The 21,509-nt window shown below is 42.1% G+C and overlaps 3 protein-coding genes across 3 annotated transcripts; 2 read left to right on the plus strand and 1 right to left on the minus strand.

Annotated features, from left to right (window-relative positions):
- Positions 1–1,604: 1,604 nt before the first annotated feature.
- Positions 1,605–5,276, plus strand: gpr45 (G protein-coupled receptor 45). Its single transcript, XM_054787620.1, has 2 exons — positions 1,605–1,807; positions 4,047–5,276. Exon 2 carries the CDS (start codon positions 4,114–4,116, stop codon positions 5,272–5,274), a length of 1,161 nt encoding a protein of 386 aa, XP_054643595.1. The 5' UTR covers positions 1,605–1,807; positions 4,047–4,113; the 3' UTR covers positions 5,275–5,276.
- Positions 5,277–6,915: 1,639 nt separating this feature from the next.
- Positions 6,916–12,319, plus strand: c9h2orf49 (chromosome 9 C2orf49 homolog). The gene is made up of 4 exons (XM_054787622.1): positions 6,916–7,162; positions 7,289–7,452; positions 7,900–8,143; positions 8,622–12,319. The coding sequence occupies exons 1-4, from the start codon at positions 7,052–7,054 to the stop codon at positions 8,676–8,678; spliced, it is 576 nt and encodes a 191-aa protein (XP_054643597.1). The 5' UTR covers positions 6,916–7,051; the 3' UTR covers positions 8,679–12,319.
- Positions 12,065–20,150, minus strand: fhl2a (four and a half LIM domains 2a). The gene is made up of 6 exons (XM_054787621.1): positions 19,513–20,150; positions 16,819–16,986; positions 14,578–14,752; positions 14,330–14,499; positions 12,792–12,978; positions 12,065–12,569 (listed from the first exon to the last, which is right to left on the minus strand). Exons 2-6 carry the CDS (start codon positions 16,972–16,974, stop codon positions 12,418–12,420), a joined length of 840 nt encoding a protein of 279 aa, XP_054643596.1. The 5' UTR covers positions 16,975–16,986; positions 19,513–20,150; the 3' UTR covers positions 12,065–12,417.
- Between the last annotated feature and the right edge of the window lie 1,359 nt (positions 20,151–21,509).

A 21,509-nucleotide genomic window follows, 5' to 3' on the forward strand; every position in this document is an offset into this window, starting at 1 on the left:
CTCGGCTGTTGGTGTGAAACTTATGCATGTTCCGCTTGAACTCATCAGCCGTGTTAATGCTGGCTGAGCAGGTTGATTACGACAGTGATTCTGTTGCTGTGTGTGTGATGCCGCTCTTGGTTTGGTTCTAATTTTGGTTCTAACTAGATTACAGCTGTAATCTAAACACAAAACAAAGAAACCCATCTACGAGCTTCCCAAAAGGATTTAACCCAGAAAAAAAAGATTTGATAGTTGCATCATATTTTTATTTTGTAAATTGACCCCTGAATTAAACTGTGCAGGTTTACCTAACGAACCGTTCATCATTTATGTTAAGTGTTGCATTTTCGATAGTTTTATTAGCTAGCTACACTTAGAGACACGTCGAAGTCAGGTTCCACGGAGGTCTGCACATTCCCAAATGTGTGGTGTTAATTATTTTCACTTTGCACAGATTAGTTAACCACCGAGAGTGTCCTACCACTGATTAACACGTGGCCCCTTCCTCATTGAGCCACAACTGAGACTCAGAACCGCACAGCCGGAGGAGTCATAGCAGTGTCAATACAAGGCTCGGTATTAGCTGTTTACTGTTGTGCGCTAAATGTAACTCTCTATTCCTTGTGCTGCTCTCTCTCGATATTCTGATTGAACAAGAGGAACATTTTTCATGCGGGTTTGTTTGCTTTTTAGCGGAATTGATGGAGTGGCGGCGTCCCGGCAGATGTGCTGAATAAAAGAAATTAATTCTTTGCCAGTGTTGGGTGCCGGTGGACGTGATGTGCATGCCGGTGTCGGATCAGTGGAGTGGAACCAAGGCGGGCACGTTCAAATAACAAAAATAACAAAATATATGGTGAAATGCTGCCATCTTGTGGACAAACTATATAGAGTGTGTTACTTTAGGAAATGTGTTGTTGCTACTGCTACTGCCACTACTACTACTACTGCTACTGCTACTACTACTACTACTGCTGCTGCTGCTGCTGCTGCTGCTGCTGCTGCTGCTGCTGCTGCTACTACTACTACTACTACTACTCCTACTACTACTACTCTTTTTTTTTTGGACGCCTCACTATGTGACAGTACACTATAGAGCAATGTCTTTACAAAAAAACAATGTATATTTTTAAGATAAGCTCGGAAATGTAGAAAAGTATTAGTAGTAGTAGTAGTGGTAGTGGTATAAGTAGTAGTATACAGTGTTGTTTTGAACTGCCCCTATTTTTTTCAGTTGTTTTTTTTTTAGTAATGGTAATTACAGTGTATATTGTGTACAATATTATTTTAAAATCATTATTTTCACTTAAACAATAAAATACACATCTAAATAAACCAATACTACTTCACAATACCATCACGATAATATACATACTGTTCAATAGAAATTAATTTGACTGTGTCAATCAAAACTGAGTTTTAGTATTTTTGGAAAGGCACATTTCATTTATTTACAATTTCGTGTTTTCCATACACATGCAAATGTATGATGGTGAATACAATATATAATCAAATCAAATGTTGAAGAACATTTTCTTTCTCTCTTGTTTTTTGTTTTGATGACAAACGTACTGCTCCTTTAAATCGCTTCCACCTGCTTCTTGTGGCGTCATTACGGCGTCTCCAGGCGGCACAGTGACGACCGAGTCCGCTATGGAATATTCAAATCGATATTGATTTCTATTTTAGTTATTAGCTTCTATATGTTGTGGCATGCCATGCTGTGGCGGATGAGGGGAACCCGTGAAGGTATCACGCGTGATGGGGGCGACGTGAGACCAGAATGCTGATGCCAGTATGATGCTCCAAATGTGTGAGCTGCAAGGTGGGTCCATTGGATTTCTCCATTGAACTGCTATCACGTCTGCTCGATGACAGGCGAAATGATACAAACAGAATCAGAATTATGATTCTAATTATTATTCTGATAAATAAACACGAGCAATGTTGAAGGCACTGTTTCAGTATTAAAAAAATGATTAGAACCTATGATTTTGGCTACATTTCATTTAATCCCCATGCATGTTTAATTCAATTTACATCTAATGTGTCAATTTATGTCAGTTTATTATGATATAATATAATTTAAAAGTAATGTCACATAACAAGTGTGCTGTCTTTAGATCTAGAATTGTATCTAGAATTGTAATATTCAAATAAAGATCAGGTGACCTTGTGTGTAAAACAAAACATTGCAGTATTTCGTATGCTAGAGAGAATATATTTCTTCAAGGAGGACAGAGCTATAGATGCTTGTTGCCATGGAGCCACTAACCCCTTGTTGCCATAGCAACAGCGAGCAAAACTATGCAGCGCTCTCGGTTATGTGAAAGAATGGCACCCCCGTTGATGAACCACTGCTAAAAAAAGCACTATTCCTCATATAGTTTGAATGTATATAGATAGATGCGGCCTCCTTGTGCACACTCAGAAATAAATGCAATAGTGATTCATGTATTACATAATACCGATACATGCATGGAGTCACAGTTTTGCAGACAATACCTTCGGCCTATATCCTAGTACGGGATATGAAATAAATAGCTGCAGATTAGAACCCTCAGGAATATACTGCAGTCATTCCCGTATGGCTGAGGGACATGCAACAAGCCATACATCCCCTCAAGCCAGAGACCATGCTCACTCAGCCCTGTTGTTCACATCCTATTAGAATTTTTGTGGGTTAAATGACCTTAAACGTGTGCTGATGTGGACACTACAGTATATATAGTATAAAGCGGTGCAGTCAACAAACATAATAATATGCTTAGTACATATAGTCAGATCAATGGTGGTGGTGTAAGTGCGCACTTGTTAATCATCAACTACACGCAGGCCTGAATGTGCCTGCATTTGTAAGTAGACTCTGGTACCTTCAGCCTGCACTCTCCTTGATATAATTGTGCTCGATAGCTCTGCTGTCGTTTTCGGTGGCTGGTTGGGGTTGTACTATTTTTGGTAAATGCTAAGTTAGAGTTAGTTGTGATGTCACTCTACTGCAGTGTTTACCAACCTTTCTTGTAAGAGATAATTCTCAAAAAGTAGAATGTAACACGACTGTTATCATCTTGGCGCAGCTGTGCCGCAGGTTATTGCCTCCCTGGGGAAACTAGTTGTAGTGCACGCGTTCCATTTTATCGTCCGGCTTAATGTGAACCTGCCTGAGAATATTTACTGATCATCTTGGGAATGAAATGTTTCCGCATAGCTGCTGCAATTTGCTCGCATACCACTGGTTGGGAACCACTGCGCTACTGGACAGGGAACTTTATTTGGCGACTTGGGTGGACCTCGCACACCTCTCACTTTGGGACAGTAGAATTGAGGCGGAACGGATTTCACTTTGATCACATGGTCATTTATGAACAAGTGTATTGCACAAACACAGCCGCAACAAAAACAACGTTGTAACAGGAGTAAGAGGCAAACAGCGCAGCCAACATTACCGCTGAGGAGTTCATTGGTAACAACGGTACGGCAAGTGTAACACGTATGAGTTGGGTAGCGCACGTGACATTTTAAAGAACATGTAGAGGTAGATAAAGCTGTTAGATGTTGACATCTCGTAATACTTAAAATGTAGATCATCTTGCGGAATTAATGAAAAACGACATCAGGAGGTTGCTTATGCCAATGTCTTTTGACCCGGAACTAATTAGAGACGTGTTTGCTTTTGTAGACCACGCACCCGACAATCACTGGAGACTGTGGTTGAATAGAGGCGTTAATTGTAGCAATATGTAAGTTGCTGTTGATATTTAACCCCTCATAAGGCAGTCATTATTTTGTTCTTTCATATTATTTTGTCATTGTTTTACAATTCAAATTATGAGGCTAAACACTTCTTGCAATTTGTACTTTATTTTTTGCAAAGGTCATTTTTCTGTTTTTTTTTTTAATGTGCTGTGGGAATCAACAAAAATGTGGAGATACATGCTTTTCAAAGAACAATGTCAGCCCTTGTCAGTAAATTACAGCAGGCTATGAAATTTCTCGTCATTGACTGGTGTCACCTGCCTGATAACGTGAATGTGAGTGCAATACATGCTATGTTTATGTTTCAGATGGCAGCAGCCTTTGACGGTGATCAAATATCTCTTCCGCGCCAATATCCTCGGGTAAAGCACCGTCATGGATTTTTGCAATGAAAGCCTGTTGGAGGGGTGCGACCTCATGGAGCCGGATGACGTCATTGAAACGGCAAAAAGCCCCCCATCCGATGCCGGGGCTCCTCTCATATCAGTCACGTTGCGTGTGACTTTGGCTGCCGTCATGATCTTCATGATCACCATCGGTTTCCTGGGCAACTCCATCGTGTGCCTGATTGTCTACCAGAAGCCGGCCATGCGCTCTGCCATCAACCTCCTCCTCGCCACCCTGGCCTTCTCGGACATCATGCTGTCGCTCCTCTGCATGCCCTTCACTGCCGCCACACTAGGGAGCAGCGACTGGAGCCTCGGGACTGGATTCTGCCGTGCCTCCATCATGCTCTACTGGCTCTTTGTCTTGGAGGGCGTGTCCATACTCCTCATCATCAGCGTGGATCGCTTCCTCATCATCGTACAGCGCCAGGATAAATTGACGCCACACAGAGCTAAGGTCTTGATTGGAGGTTCATGGCTGTTGAGTTTATGCATCTCCTTGCCCTCTGTCGTGGGCTGGAGGACAGGCGCTGCGGACATAGGGGACGCCTGGGCACCGCAGTGCGTTCTGGGTTACAGTGAGTCCGCGGCTGACCGAGCCTATGCTGTCCTCTTAGCGGCGGCGGTCTTCTTTGCTCCCTTTTCCGTCATGCTCTACTCTTACTTGTGCATCCTCAACACGGTACGCCACAATACCCTGCGCGTCCACAGCCACGGCAGCGAGCCCTCTTGCCTGCCGGCTCTCAACCAGGTCAGCAAAAGGAGACTCATCGGGCTGCAGAGACACCCCCACATTAAAGTGGACATGAGCTTCAAGACCAGGGCCTTCACCACCATCCTCATCCTCTTTGTGGGCTTCTCGGCATGCTGGCTGCCGTACACTGTGGTGAGCCTGCTGGCCGTCTTCAGCCGCCGCTTCTACTACAGCCCGGCCTTCTATCCCATCAGCATAGGCGCCCTGTGGCTCAGCTACTTGAAGACAGTTTTCAACCCCATCATCTACTGCTGGAGGATCCGAAAGTTCCGAGAGGCCTGTCAGGAGTTCGTCCCGAAGAGCTGCCGCCTGTGCCCGAGGGTGGCGGGACGGAGCAGAAGGAGGGTGCGACCCAGCAACATTTACATCTGCAGCGAGACACAGTCTGCTGTGTGAAAGACACAAGATGGCTCCTGATTGTCTTTAACCTGACAGTGAAAACCACCACATGTCGCCCATGCCAACTTTCTCCCTCCCGCTTGTGATATTTCCATCATTGGTGATGTGTTGTTTTTGACTCCGTTTATCAACAGTGGGTCTCAGTGGTGACTGGGATGGGCATTTCACAAAAAGTCCTGAATCTACTATGCGGAAAATTAACAATTCATTATTGAATCCCTCTCTGAATGTCCTGGACTCCTATTTCTATGCCTGTATCGTATCGAGCGGAACAATATTGCCACAGCGAAGGTCTGCGTGGATGTAGTTAGACAGTTAGACATAGTAGTTACTGTAGACATATTGTCCTATCATGAGACAGCCAACCTGGTACAACTGAACCAACAGCGCCGCTGCTGGTTGCAGTAGCGCACGCCATCGTCCACTCAATTGCTGTCAGAGGCCATAAACAAACAACAACCAATTCCACAAGACTCACAGAATTATGAGCAGTAGATGAATGAATTATTGTTGTCGAGAAATTTTCACTGAATGTTCTGCACTCCTGTTTCGATGACAGTGTTTAATGAGCAGAGTGAGGAGGAAAGGAGAAGTTGTGCCACAGCAGAAGTCTTCATGGATGTACTGTAGCGCATATCTGATGTCATGCCGTCATTCTTTACACGTCAAACCAGCTGAGACGGAATCAGCAGTGCCTCTGCTGGTTGCAGCCAAGCGGTGCACTCCATTTTGACAAAATTGCCTCATGAAGATGCGATTAATCAACAATCAATTCCACACAAATGACAGAATTATTAAAGGCCAACCATTTCAATTAACGGTGATTTTTGATGCGTCGGGAGGATTCCTCTCTGGATGTTTTGAACCCCTGTTTCCATGCCAACGTTGTATTGAGCAGAAAAAGGAGAAGGGCAGGGGTTATGTCATAGCAGAAGTGTTTGTGGAGGTAGCCAAAAGTCCCATCATTGTTCTCAGCAACCAATCAGTAGCAGCCAAGTACTGCTCAACTGCTTCAAGAAGACATGATTAATCCGTTTTACACAACAGACCAAATTCTTAACAATTATTATTAATGAATGGAATAAAATGCCCATCCCTAGTGGTGATCATTAGGTCAGCCATGTTTCTTCTGAGAACGATGGGGGGGAAATGCTATTGTTGTCCAGTGATGTTCTCAGACATTTGATTAGTGAGTGAGTAAACATATTTGCATCCATAATCATAATCACACAAGGATTAAAAAAAAAAAGATAAATAAACACAATTTTTAAAACAATGGTCTTGCGGGGGTTCTCAATTTTTTCCACAATGTAAACAGAATTAAGGTCACGCGGTATGAATAGATTGTTGCTGAGATACGAAAGACTGGTGTTCACGTCAATGGAGATGACTCGTGGCCACTCTACCCATCCATCCATTTTCCAAACCGCTTGACAGAGAAAGAAATGAAGAGTAAAATGGGACATGGATATGGGAGAGACATTTAGCATAAAAGACATCCTAAGTAAATCATCAGTGCATGGTCATAAAGTATCTGTTAGAATTTTAAAAGCCACCAAACTTAACGGAGTATAATATATTTTTATTTGTATGTATGCATGTATTCTTTTCCTTCCTCCTTAAAATTCCAAATGTCTGTATTGATATAGCCTGTAAGCCATTGAGATAACTTACATCCGGAGGGTGGCGGTATTGCTGTACATAGTTTGCATCCACCGTTAAACGAAGAAGAAAACGAAGAAGAAGAAGAAGAATATGTTGGGGAATAGCAAACATGGCGGCCTCCAGTGAGTTAGCCAAGAAAACTACTTCTGCCTCAGAAGTGGATGTGTTATTGCACCCTGAGTTGCTATCTCATGATTTCCTCCAGCTCATTTTAAGTGAGGTGAGTCATATATTTCCAAAATACACATTTAGGGTGTATTTTCATAAAATATGTAGAGGAAATAGGCTATGATGTTCGCATACTATGTCGACTCTGTTGGGTTATCTATCCTTGTTTCTGCTGCAGAAAAGGGTCAGCACCAGAGATTGTGGGGGTCGGGACCAACTCGTAGACCTCTACATACGACATGTTATCCCCCGACCCCAGCGGACGTTGCCCAACAATCGATGGGGAAAGAGGATGGCGAAAGCCCGAGGGAAATTGACACCGCCTAACGCGAGGGCAGAAAGGTGAGCAGGGCTATTTCTACCTTTGGGCGGGGGGCCTAGTTTGTCAATCTACGATGAAGAAAAATGCCACAATTTATTACACCGGAGTGTTTTTTTTGGCAGGTTGAGAAGTCACATCCACACTGCCGGATTAGTAAATAGTTGGAAGCAACTATTTACTAATAATTGATAACTGAATGAAAATTTAAAAATGTATGAAAGACTTTCAAAGACTAAATATTAGTCAGTGACAACACAACATTTAAGTAACACAACGTTTAAGTGTGACAAGCAAAAAAAACAAAGGAAATCAGTAAGGAGGCAAACAATTTTTTCCACACCACTGTATTTTTATTATTTTTTTTTTCATCGGAAGGCATCATGAGCCTCTGCTGACTGCATGTCACTGATTATATTCTTACTATTTTTGCTAAGTTATGTTACTTCTCAATGTGTTGTTGCCTCTAGGGACCACTTGAATTCCTCTGGATTACTACAACCAAAGAAAGCGGAGACGGCCACAGTGTCTTCAGGAGTGACCGATAGACTAAAACCTCCCCCGGCTGTAAACTTGTCCAACCCTATACGCAGACTTCCTGGAAGTTCATCATCGTCATCATCATCATCAACGACATCATCAGCTTCCTCTTCCAGCCTGATCTCTTCACGCAGCACTGACACAACAAGCCTCAAACGGGAGGCAAACAGCTCGGTAGGAATCAGACGTTTTTACACTATTGCAAATTCCTTCACACAATTTGACATACCGGTAGGTCCCTTATTTTGCAAATGTGACTTTTTAACGAGGGCTGAGAATCTCAGGATACCTCACGATGCGATACGATTTGCAATACATGGCTCACAATAACGATAATATCTTGATAGGGCGACAGAAAACGTAATAATATTAAATTAAATATTTCATTTAATGTCATTATGGGCTATCAGTTGGGGTGTCGCGAGATGAGACCATACACAAGAGTGGGTCTACTAGGATGAGACAAGATGGGTTTTAACTTTACTTTTAAGAAACGTACAATGAAAAAATATAAAAACTCAAATAATATACTGCAGTCTGCTACGTTACCTTGCATTGCTCCTCTCGACTATTGAAATGTGGCACCTTTTATTCGTAATACGCCCGTGCAGTATCATTTTTCAACCTCCATGTTTCTTCTCCTTATCTTCAGGGTGTTCTGAAGTCTCCAGATGTGAAGAAAAAGATCCAGCATGTGACTTGGCCGTGACCTCTGACCCCTACTCATTAAAGAAACAGAGAGAGGCGTCCTTCGCAAGTATGGAAAAGTATGGAATTTGATTTTACTCATTTCCAGGTCTGGAAAAGTATGGCAAATGGAAACTCAAGTATGGAAAAAATTCATGATTCCAAGACTGTTACCACTGGTCTGTTTTGTAAAAGATAAAATTATGAATAACTTAAAAAAAAAAAAAAAATGATTTATTTGTTTTTCTAAGGTGTAAATGCGTGTGTGAATGGTCGTCGTCTGTATGTGTCCTGCGATTGGCTGATGACCAGTCCAGGGTGTACCCCGCCTCTCGCCCAAAGTCAGCTGGGATAGACTCCAGCAAGCCCCTGTGACCCTAGTGAGGAGAGGCAGCATAGAAAATGAATAAATGTTTTTCTCAGGCGCTTGCTAGGACAGCTAAGATTTTTGTGTCACACAGTGGGCGACACATCCTGGAAAACATTGGAGAAGATAAGTTAAACAAGTTGAATGGCCATCCTCCTCCAACCCTTCGTATGAGCTACAGTACCTACGTAGCTGTAATGTCCTGGAAATGATCCAGTATGCTGACAGAGTGGCATCCCTATTCCCAATCATGAAAACACACTATTCATTTCATAATTTATTTACATGCAACTAACGATTATTTTCTTAGTCAATTCATCTGAAGCTTGTTATTTTTGATTGACTGAGTAATCGGTTGGGCCCTAGATGGACAAAATCAACATGAACCAACACAAACAGTTAGTGGTTTGGTCTGGGTTGAAACGATTCCTTGAGTAATTACACTACTTTGATTACAAAAAACAATAGAGGACATTTTAGTACTGCTTTGAGGAATCACTCACGCACTTACGTCACCCACGGAGAAGAAGCGACTGTTTTAGTTGAAGGAGCAGGAAGATTGACGAGGCGGGAGAAAACGACAAGGCAATGAAAGAGAAGGAAAACAACACAAAATGTGGAAGTGCGGGAGCATTTCAGGCTAAGCTGCAAGTTGAACACTGACGGTTATTCGACGTGAGGGGGCACTTACATAGCACAAAAGCACATCTTCGATGTTGCATCATCTCCGGAGACACCCAGAATGACGCGGAAGACCCGCGACAAAGTAAATTTAACGTAGCGCAATTCAATGACATTAACGCTCATAACGTTAATGCACCCTACTAACATAACGTTAGCCGTGTGGAAGGCTAGGTCCTAGCTTTCTCTTAACTATGGCTGTCGAACGTGTGGCCAGTTTATTACGACGGTAACATGACTTCATACAGGGTTTATTTCATCTGCAAAAAGACAGCGTTTGAGTAAAGAAGAAGGAAAATAAAAGCATTTTAGCTCATTAATTAGTAGTTGGTGATTTCTAGCAGACAATGCTGTCTAATGGAACAAGGAAGTGTGTGTCTCACTCGTTTGGTTGGTGGATAAAATATCCTACTGTGTTCCACTACAGTAGGGGTCTTAATTTTAGTTTGATCACAGCAAAAACTCAAAATCTTATAAAAAAATATATATATATATACAGTATATGTGTCCTATTTCTAGCCAGCCGGGCTGAGTTTATAGTTCATAAATGGCACAGCCATCAACATAGTGTAATATGTCATTTAGTCTTACTAATGTCAATTAACAAATGACTATTTCTCTCCTTTTCCAGTAAATCAATACGGTCTCGGATGGATACATGTATCTACAAACAAACAAACATGATAGTCCAAGACACGTGCGTACTGAGCATAGTGGATAAATACAGTTCGTACCCATGCACAAGGTGAATTTAAGAAATACAACTGTTAATTGTCTAAAAAAATAAAGCAATTGTGAAATGTCTGATTTTCTCTTGCGTATTTAAACAAGCAAAAATGTGTTTTCCCCGATTACTTTTCAGTTGAATACTCGGTTACTGAAATATTCGATAGCTGCAGCCATGGTTTGGTCCACGACATATCAGAAAAGAGGCAAAAACGTTGATGACCATTTTCCAAAGTGTGTAATTATCTTGTTTTGCCGAAGACACAAAGGTAATACGTCTGCTTTCATGGATGAAATACGTATTCACATTTGAGAGGCTCAAATCAGAGGATATTTACATTTTAAAATAAAGAAAACGATTAATCAAATATCAAAATAGTTGTGGATTAATGTTGATTAGACATCGATTAATTGGGATCTATTTAGTGAGTCTGGAAAAAGTCAAATCCGTAGGAACCCTGCAGAGAGCATCAGCAATCCTTTCAAAGCAACGCTAAGTGTTGTGCTCCCATCACAGTATTTTCTCAAATAAAGTGTTTTATACAAGGCTAGCAAGCGTTTAGTAGCCGTTTACAGTCATACAAACTTTACTTTCAGGTGTGTATCGTCTTTTCTAGAACGAAAACCTGTTCACTTAATTCATTTTCTTTCTACTTCAACCTCAGTGAGGTTAACTGGTTATAAATGTTTTTTGTACTATATAGTGCATACGATATCAATGAAGCAAAGTACATCACAGAGATGAATGGATATAAAACAGACAGAAAACATGAACTTTAAAAGTTGGTCCCTGTTTTTAGTTTTTGTGGTCTTTTGACTTGGGATCTTTTCCAAATCGGAGATGGCAATATTCTATTTGTACCTGCTGCTTTTATAAATAAAGTGTGTCAATTCAAATGATCACTACTGTTGCTTTTATTGCAGTATGGAATCAGTCGAATAATACTCCTCAACTTATCTGTTTCAAATGAGTGGCAATCCTAACCAGGTGTATTCAGCTCGTTGCACACGGGCCAGCTTCGGCCCCTGGATGACGGATGACTGATTTGATAGGCCTGCAAGTCCGTCTTACAACTGCGGGAAAAAAATCTGCAAACAAACTTGTGAGACCCTTCTTGTGTATAGAAGATCTAAACTTTGTTGTTACTGTAAATGTTCCAGTTAGCATTTCTATTCAGTTGGCTTGCTCACAAAAGAAAACAACCGCTGAGTTCTCTGATTAGCGGCAGGTTAAATAACACCGGCAACAGCTGCGGCTGTAGGCAACCTCCCGATGTTTGTTTAAATTACCTCCACAAGAAAGCAGTAGCTGCATTTGAAGTACCATGAGTGTTCGCATCCAGCAACTTTATCTACCTCTGCTTGCGCTTTTAAAATATTGGTTTTGTTGCAGTACTGTTTTTTTTTTTTACATTGAGCTCATCAGCAATATTAATGCTAGCTGAACTGTATGCTGCTCAGCGCTATTACAACATTGGCTCTGATGCTGCTGTGTTGTGCAACATACCATATGCTGGGATGAGAGGCGAAATGTGACGACTTGCTCACAGAGAGCTACGTTTTCCTTTCCACTTCGTCAGGCACTCCACGTCATTCAGGTTACAAAATAAATGAATTTAATTGATAAATAAGATGGATTCCTGTGGTGAATGTGTGCAGCTTTTATTTATGCTAGAAGAATCCATGCACATCTACAGTTTACACCAGAGTTCCACAGAAGCGAATCCATGCACAATACAGGAGTTAGTCAAGTTAAAGACGCATACAATGTGCATATATGTAGATTGGGTAACAATATATCTGCAAACATGTCCTCTACATTCATGCAAGTACTGCAGTCTGTTAGCATTTTAACATTCCAAAGTCAAAAATAGTAGCTGTGGTGTACAACAACGTACAGTCACCGCTTATAAGGGCGTAAAAGACACTACAGTTTGTGCTCTAGCATGGCTGATCAATCGGATGTTTTGATTGGCTTTCATCTGCTTCAGATGTCCTTGCCACACTCTGGGCAAAGGATGTCGTCGCGCTCGGTGAGGAAGCCGCGGCCGACCAAGGACACGGAGCACTTCTTACAGTTGAAGCAGTCATTGTGCCACTGGCGCTCCTCAAAGGAAATGTACTTGCTGCCTCCCAGACCTGACACACGGACACACAAAGCCCAAGAATGGAAGCATTCTATGACAAAGCATGGGGATGTACTGGAAAATGATTCTCAGGGCGCTGAATTGATCGCAACTGGACTGTTCAGGTTGTCTTAGAAGACAAACATGGACAATTTTCCTCCAAAATACTGGGATTTTTCCACCCGTTTGCTACTGAAGTCCAAATTTGACCATTTAAAAAGAGGGAATTCTTTACCGCTGATGGGTGTGGTGCAGGAGGCACACTTCTTGGCGTAGAGGTTGCAGAAGCAGTTGAGGCAGTAGGCAAAGTCATCTCTGGAGGTGAACCTCTGTCCAGACAGCTGCTGCTTGCAGCTCGTGCACAGGAAGCAATCCTTGTGCCAGGGCTGGTCACGGTAGGTCACCCCGCCAGTAGTGATGGGCTGGAGTAGAACAGTAATTAAAACACCCTTAGGTCCCACAACGGTCTGTCTCATAAAAGTGTAAAAAAATAAATAAATATTTTTTACACAACAATGTGGTGATATAGTAATTATTAGGCGTTTCTGAATTTTTCTTTATTTTTCTCAAGCTGCCGTGCCTCTACCACAGTTGGCAAAAAATATAATAAAACATTTATATATTTTTTTTTAAGTAATACAAAAAATTCACCATCTTCATTGGGTTTTTTTGCCATTTGAAAATTCCTCATATCCTTCCCAATTTTGAGGAAATGCATGAAATTGAACTTTTATTTAAAAAATTAAAAAAGAATGGAAAAATGCGTAAGAAAAGTCAAATATTTCATAACACAGCAGTCGACAGTTTTTTTTTGTTGCCACGTGAAAACATATTTTAACAAACGATAAAAAGCTGTGCCCGAGTGGGTGTGGCCCGGTTGACATTAGCTGCTAAACGACTTGCAGTAGAGAGCGTCATGTTTCATACAATTAGCTTGAAACATGTATAAAATATGAATATATTTGTGTGTACAGTCTACAGTAATCCTTTGTTTATCGCGGTTGATTGGTTGTGCATGCGACTGTGATGAGCACATTTCCGCAAAGTAGGATTCCTTATTTCTAAATGAAATATTTTCATAGTTAGAATATAGAAAACCTGTTTAGGACCTTCCAAATATGTTTTTTTAACATTAGAGCCCTCTAGACATGAGCTAACACCCCTACAGTCACCTTTACACTCGTATTACCCAATACAGTAGACATAAAAAGAGTAAATAAGCCATTTAAGACATGAAAAAGACTCGTGCTCTTGTGTGTTACTGTAAATGTTCCCCAGGGGAGCTGAGTGTGGGGTGGACAGAAAGTGACAATGGGGGTTCAGAGTCGAGTTCCAGCCTGGCATGGGTCACGGCCGCAACAGTAGCCCGTGTTTTTATCAGGAATGTTTCTTCGAGATTATCGGGCTTCTTGTGAGATCATTCAAACCTGCAAAAAAAAAGCCTCTTGTTTCATGCCTGTGTGTCACCGAACACGACAGTAACATTACTGACACCTAGTGACCAGTGTACAATACTACGTATCCTCAACGTCTTAGCGCCTCCTCTTTGTATTTTAGCCATTTTTATGCTTGAACATGCTTCGTTTAGGCAAAAAAATACACAACCTTTGCTTAAATATGCATTTGTTTTGACTAAGAAGAGGACAATATTCCACCACGAAACAGCATGATTATTGATGATATATTTTTGAAATACCGTGATGGAGTGAAGCTGCGAGATTTGAACCACAAAGTGCCAACTTTATTGCTGAACATCCTTTCGGCGCCCCCTACCTTCTTGCAGTGCACACACTGCATGGCAAACTGCTTCTCATAGCAGGGCACACAAAAGTTGTGGTTGTCCTTGGGGATGAAGCTCTTGGTGCCGATGGGCTGCTGACACCTCTGGCAAGTGAAGCAGGTCTCATGCCAGCTGTTGCCCTTGTGCTCCATCTTCCTGGAGCCTTCGCAGGCCACGCACACAGAGAGCGAAGGTCAGACAAAGAATGGAGCTTTCACGGACGGTCTGAGGGGTTCCCTACCTGGCATGATTGTTTTCTTGCACTCGTGGCACTTGGAGGAGTATTCGTTGGAGTAGCACTCGGTGCACAGAAGCTGCTCATCCTTGGTGGAGAACGGCTTGTCCACCAGCGAGCGCTTGCACTGGAAGCACTTAAAGCACTCCTCATGCCAGTGGCGGTCTTTGTAAGACAAGTCCTAAAATGGACAGAGATGCTTGGCCAGAGACAAGGAGGGAGCGCATATGTACACTCATTGCAGGTGGTGGTGCTCCAGCAGGGAGCGCTGTGTATCTTTTATTCTTGCATGCAGTACTGGCCTGAATGCACGTAAGATGGCCCATCAAACTATTGTAATGATGTTTTATTTGATATATTTCTTAGCTGCTGGATAGTTGTTTGATGGCTGCTTCATTCATTGCCAGGACCTTTAAATTTGCAAATATAAGACAACAAATATAAGATGACGTTTTTTTTTTTACATATAAAAATTAGTCATATCTCTCACAATTTTGAGAACGCAGTTTTGGTATTGAGAAAAAGTGTTAGTAAACTTTTTGTCATATTAAAAAAATCGAAACTAGCCTTTGAAATATTTCATAACACTTACTTTCAGTGTTTGACCTTATCCTCTTTAATTTCCAGATCAAAGATAGCAAGTCAACATAGAAATAATATATTTCACGCATGTGGGCATGGTGTGACTCATTTAAACGCTTTCACAGGGAACTCATTGAAGCACCAACTGTTTAACCCTAAAATTTATACCCAGCACAATTTTTGAAATTGATTAGCATTTCCCACATACATATACGTATCAGAGTGTTCTACTTATGTAGGGTTGGGCATCGATGGGAACCGGGACTAACATTCCCATCCTCCCGGGGTCGTTCAAATGTTTGTCTTTTGATTCCAAGTCTCAATGCGCACTTGAAGTAGACGCCAGCGAGCAGCAGTGACGAAGAAGTGCCTAAAAAGTTTGTCTTAACCTCCTAAAAAAAAGCGGTCGGCTCAGTGCACCGTTTGCAACACAATGATATCATGCAAAGGAGGATGCGCGACCAACATGATTCATGTTCACGCGTTCATGGTGTAGAAATAACGACGTGCTGTGTCAGACTTCCTGGAAGCAATCAGAAGCAGGGAAGCCAAGCGATGAATGACGTCTGATGCTAATGTAAGCTGGGGTTTCGGGATGCTAGCTGATGTGGAGGTTTGGTGTGAATAAAAGGAAGGAGATACGGCATGTTTATCATTTGCACAGTCCGTCTCTTGTTAGCAACAGTCAAGAGACCTCCTCAACTCACGCAACACACTTCCGGCCTTCAAAATAAGAGCGCTGTGGGCTATATCCTGTTTACTTGTGTTAAAAGGATAGTTGTTTTTTTTTTACATGAAGCTGGATGACATCCCCATCAGCAGTGTAGTGCATACCCCCCCACTTTGTCCCGTGAGATGAGATCTGGTCGGATTTTGGTGATGAGGAACGCAGTTCCGGTTAGTTGGTGGGGGCCACTTAAGTAAAGAGTTCGGCTTCTCAAAACAAGATGCGTTCAAGATTCATCGCACTGCGGCCTTCATCCACGCATGTAAACACTGGAACACGTGCACAGCAATGGACAGGCGACGGCGCATGGTGATACGATGGGGGAGAAAGTAATGGCGAGCGATTGTGAGGTCCGTTTTTTTTTTTTTCAAGGAGGCATTTTTGTGATGCAAATGTATCACTCTTTTTGAGAAGCCAAACTCTCGACTTAAGTGGCCCCCACCAACTTACCAGAATTGCGTTCCTCATCACCGTGGTCCAACCAAAACTTGGCTCATGAGACGAGTGGGGGGGGGGTAAGTCACCGTTGATGCACTACACTGCTGATGGGGACGTCTTACAGCTTCATGCCACAAAATCCGAACTATCCCTTTAACAAAATAAGGGTGTCATAAAAATAAAAATAGCAGACATTTCATTAAACGCGTCCTCATTGAAACCACGCAGACCTTTAGGACCCTTTTGAAAGCATCAGAATCGAAGTTCCTTAGGATCGAAATCGAGAATCCTTAGGAACCGGATTCGAAACGAGGAGTTGGAATCGGAACTGGAATCGTTCAAATTCAAACAATGCCCAACCCTTATTATCATCAATAACTTCTCCCACTGATCCCTCGCCCTGTATAAGGGCCGTCTGGTTAGTACGGCGCTCTTTGTCGCAATGTGTGTGTGTGTGTGTGTGTGTGCGTGTGTGTGTGCGTGTATGAGTGCGCGCTCACTCTGGTATTGCAGCCAATGGACTTCTTGCAGTCCTCGCAGGTGTTGGAGTACAGGCTTTCGTAACATTTCACACAGTAAGGATTCTCCTCTCGCAGGACGTACTTCTTCCCAAACAGGGACTCCTTGCAGTAGTGGCAGTCGTAGCGCTCTGTCATTTTGGCTCGCAGCTGATCACATGACACCAGAAAGACAGCACACAGGTGAATTGTTGCTATCGATGATGCACAGCTAGAGTCCTGGCCAAAAAGTACGAACACTACTGTACATGTTTAGCATGCTTGAAAGTGCGACATCATTCCTCCATCTTGCAGCAGGTTTCTAAGTCGCCAAATGAGGAGGCTATAAATACCACCTATCAGTCTAGTTGACGTGTGAGGGGGGGGTTTTGAGAGGCGGGAGATGTGTGCATACCAAGCGTCACCCTGCTACTGTACGCATCCATCACCTGGCCTCCAGCTGTCAGCACCACGGTATCCCCTGTCAGTGTGTGTACATAGACGTGGTCGCTTATAATAATATTCATAATCATGATAATGGCTGCCCACTGCTGCAGCTGATTGAAGTCTGCAGTCTGCATAGCAAGACCCCCCAACCCCCGGTTGTTTCCCGTCCAAAACTCTTCACTATGTTTCCAAATGTCCATTCCAGATATGTCCCACTCCTTTTGACATTTCTTATTAGGCTCAAAACTCAAAGGTTTAATCTTTCCGACCCCGACTGTGCCCACCCACATTCCCCCATTGTCTGTTTCTGCCGCCGTGACTCACCTAGCTTATATAAGGGTTTATCTGCCCCCTAAAAATAAAAACGCGCTCATTTGAACTGCCACATAATACAATCTCGACCGAGCCCAACATGCCGCTGCAGCTGTTTTCCCAGATACTGGCCGGAGGAGCAAGACTCCCCCGCCCCCCCAACCCGTCCCTGCAAATAACCGTGCTATCTTTTTGCAAAGATGGCAGCTATCTTTTCAGGACTTTTTACTGAGCATTTCAAGATCAGCAGGTCTAGAACCACGCTCCTCGTACGTCAAAGAAGGAGGCAAGGAAAAACTCCCATGAGATTAACTGCACATCGCTCATCAGGAAGAGACAACAAAAAGGGAAAAAGCCGTATAACGAGAATTGTATCACTGATGGAAGTAACACTGTGGTGTGGTGCTGCTGCTAACAAGGATTCTTGCATATTTATGTGAGAAACCTAAAGAAAAGGCAACAAATAAATGAAATCCACATGTACATCAACAGTGCCCAAACTTTTTACACCACACATCACCTGAAATGTTGCATGTGCCACCGTTTTTGCTACCTCAGTTTCGAATATGTGACTTGTACCCGCAGGTAATTGGTTTGTGGTGTATGACGTTAGTTAAATATGAAATATGTATTGAGAAAAAGAAAAAAAAAAAGACCTTCGGTGTTCCTGAGTGCCACGAAATGAAGCCCACGTACCACCCGTGGTGCTCGTACCACAGGTTGAAAACCGGCGGCCAAGAGAATACATCAAACATCCGACTGTATTCTGAATGGAACCCCGCTTGGGGCAGGCCCGCTGGCGACAGAGGCGAGGGATAATTCCCTTTTTAAAGAAAAGAATCTGGAATAGACCCGAGAGTCCCTGTGGGGCTGCCTTGACCGGTTGGGTTAGGATGGAGAGATGGAAGGTAGAGACGGAGAATATGCTAGAAAAAAGGTGCGTAGCAAGAACTATTTCGATGCTACGGTGTCATGTGCTGATTCTGGAACTGCGTAACGGTACCTCCGGCATGGTAGTGGCAGCCAAGAAGACCAGATTAAAAAAAACAACATAAAATGATATTAGAAATATGTATGAAATAAACATTGAAATGTATCAACCTAAGATTCCCTGGAATTCAAATGGCATTTTCCTTTGCTGAAGCATTACTATTTATTATTTGACTATTCACCTCCACAAGCCGCACTCCTGAACCGACATGGTGATGATGGGGGTGGTGATACTCGTTTGAGGTGGTACTTGCAGTATAGTGTTAATACTACTGCCAGTCATCCGAGCCGAACGCACCCAATGAAGAAAATGCAATGAATAAATGAAACGTCAGTCACACATCAATGTTGTCAGACTTTTTACTTCTCGTACCAGCTGGGAAGCATTTTAAGGAATTGGCTCATGCCAATGAGCAGAGTTAAACAATATTTTCAGCCGACCAACAATTTAATGTTGCAAAAACCTTCCAAATCCAGGAAATGAACTGTTTCCGTCCAGTATGCATGTCTGTGCAGCTCAACAATGCCATGCTTTCAATCAATTGAATCACTCAGCTATTTCTTTTCTAAGCTTTTTTTATCCTGTTCAGTCTTGTTAAAAGACGGAGCCTATCCCAGCTGAATATGACTACATCCTGGATCGGTCACCAGGCATCATTAGTACCACCAAAGACAACCGTGACGCCATCAGGAGCTGAAACGGAAATAAATCAAGGTGGAATGGAGACGGTCTCGAGGCTCATTGGGCGTGCATTTAGGATAGAAGAGCCAAAGAGGCTGCAGCCTGCGGGCCTGCAGCCTCTTTTGGGATGTTTGGTGGAGGAGAAGGTGGGTGGAAAGGTGAGGAGAACTCTGGAGATGGGAAGATGGCAAGTGGGGGGTTGGTGAAAGAATGGATTGGGAGGAAGGATGATGGTGGATGGATAGTTGAACGCAGTCTGGTCTTACCTTCCTGTGTGAGGAGTTTGCGCCTGTGCGGAGTCTGGATCAGACTGAGGCGATACTCTTCGGGAGATCAGTAGTAGTCACCCCTGATTGCGTTACTCCACCCATGAGGGGCTAATTGAAAATGGAGGAGGGGCAACATTAAAAAGGGTGGGTGTTTTTTTTAGCTCTATAAATAAAGCAGTGCTTCTCAGAGATAACCCCGGAGGCTCCCCATTCACTCACTCACCACGTAGCCTTTTACGGTCACTCATGGGGGGTTTATGTTGACCACCACATCATGCCGTTCATTACCTCCCGTTAATTTAATGGCATATTTTTTGTTTGGTTTCCCCCAACCCGCTCAGGAGTGACTGACACAAACACAAGTTACATAACATCACAATATTTGTTGTGTAGAAGGGTCACGTGTCCAAGACGATTGTCTTCCCCGGCCACTCGCGTGTCTCATACTTCTACTCGCTGGGGAAGACGCATACAATCCCAAACCTCCGTCGTACTGGATATTGTATCCAGACGTGCTGATGACGGACACCCGCATGGTGCCAAATTCTAGCGCTATTTTCTTCCCCCTCACACACACACACACACAGACGCACACACACAGAGCGCATCGTTCTTTCATCCAAAGCCTCGCTCTCTCTCAGGTTTTTCCTGACCCAATGGTCCCTGGACTCCCTCCAGCGAGAAACACGTCAGCAGTGCTTCACTAAGCCCCGAGTGCTCTATTTGTGGCACAACCATGAAGAGATTAGTTTGTATGGGGGGGGGGGAGAAAAAAATGAGGGGAGTCTTTGCATGCGTTACTCTTTTGAACCAACGCTGACTCTTGTTATGGCTACTGCTCAATAGCATTAGCACCTTGCATGGCATGGCATGGCAGCGCAGCAACATGCTAATATGCAGATATTTCGTACGAAGGAGTATTAGGGCAATATGGAAGAGTAAAGTCGTAATGTTACCGAAAATGTTGTGATATGGTGAGAAAACTTGTATTTATACATCGAAACTGTTTTTCCAGAAAAAAAAAATCATGACCTGATGTGAATAAAGTGGTAATGTTGGGGGAATAATACCAAAAAATGTATACAATAATAAAGTCATAATGTTAGGAAAAAGTCATATTCAGAGAAAAAAATTTACAGGAATAAAGTTCTGAATTTTATGAGAATAAAAATTGTAATTTTTACAAGAATTCCAAAAAATTCTACGCCAGACTTAAGTTGTAATGTTGCGAAACAGCTGCAGTTTGATGAGAATAAAGTCATACTGTTGCAATGTGGGAGTAATGTGACAAGAATTACCTTCCAACATTACGACAAAAAGTTCCAATCGTATGAGAATACATTTATACATTTGCAAGAACAAAGATGTATTGTGTAATTTTGGTTTGGTTTGGTTTGGTTTAGTTTATTTGAACATGAAGGTTCCAATGGAATACATCTCATGAATCATCCTTTCACAGTTCCACATGTCCAAAAGGAGTAGGAAGAAGCAAAGCTTATTTAATCCTACCCCCCGTCTATTCCACATCTAGTACAACACTTGTTATTCACTTCCTGCGTTCCATGTCTTGTTTTCTGTGATAATCAGGATACTAATACATAAAAGATGACAGTAAGACCAAGAAAAAAAATGTATATATAAATTAAATATGAATAAAGAAACAGTTTTTTTTTTTACTTTATTTTTTTCTCCTCCCCTTTCCTTAAAAAAAACAAAAGCAAAAAAAAATAAAAATAAAAAAAATATATATATATATTTTTATATATATTATATTATATATATATTATATATAATATATAATATAATAATATATTTTATATAATATATTATATATATATTTTATATATTTTCTTTAATATATAATTTTTAATATAAAATGAACCTGACAGAATAAAATACCAGAATACCAGAATAAAAAGTACACAAAGTGTCAAAAAACACGTACACAAGAATCAAACTGCAGTGTTACTAAAAAGTCATAATTTCAGGAAAAG

This window comes from Dunckerocampus dactyliophorus, chromosome 9, assembly GCF_027744805.1.
Source record: "Dunckerocampus dactyliophorus isolate RoL2022-P2 chromosome 9, RoL_Ddac_1.1, whole genome shotgun sequence".
NCBI classification, from domain to species: domain Eukaryota; kingdom Metazoa; phylum Chordata; class Actinopteri; order Syngnathiformes; family Syngnathidae; genus Dunckerocampus; species Dunckerocampus dactyliophorus.

Coding starts and splice junctions, on each gene's coding strand:
- gpr45 (XM_054787620.1), top strand. CDS start 4,114: ATGGATTTTTGCAATGAAAGCCTGTTGGAGGGGTGCGACCTCATGGAG.
- c9h2orf49 (XM_054787622.1), top strand. CDS start 7,052: ATGGCGGCCTCCAGTGAGTTAGCCAAGAAAACTACTTCTGCCTCAGAA. Junction 7,163..7,288: donor TCCAGCTCATTTTAAGTGAG/GTGAGTCATATA, acceptor TTTCTGCTGCAG/AAAAGGGTCAGCACCAGAGA. Junction 8,144..8,621: donor AACGGGAGGCAAACAGCTCG/GTAGGAATCAGA, acceptor CCTTATCTTCAG/GGTGTTCTGAAGTCTCCAGA.
- fhl2a (XM_054787621.1), bottom strand. CDS start 16,974: ATGACAGAGCGCTACGACTGCCACTACTGCAAGGAGTCCCTGTTTGGG. Junction 14,500..14,577: donor CAAGAAAACAATCATGCCAG/GTAGGGAACCCC, acceptor TGGCCTGCGAAG/GCTCCAGGAAGATGGAGCAC. Junction 12,979..14,329: donor AGTGTGTGCACTGCAAGAAG/GTAGGGGGCGCC, acceptor GTTCTACTCCAG/CCCATCACTACTGGCGGGGT.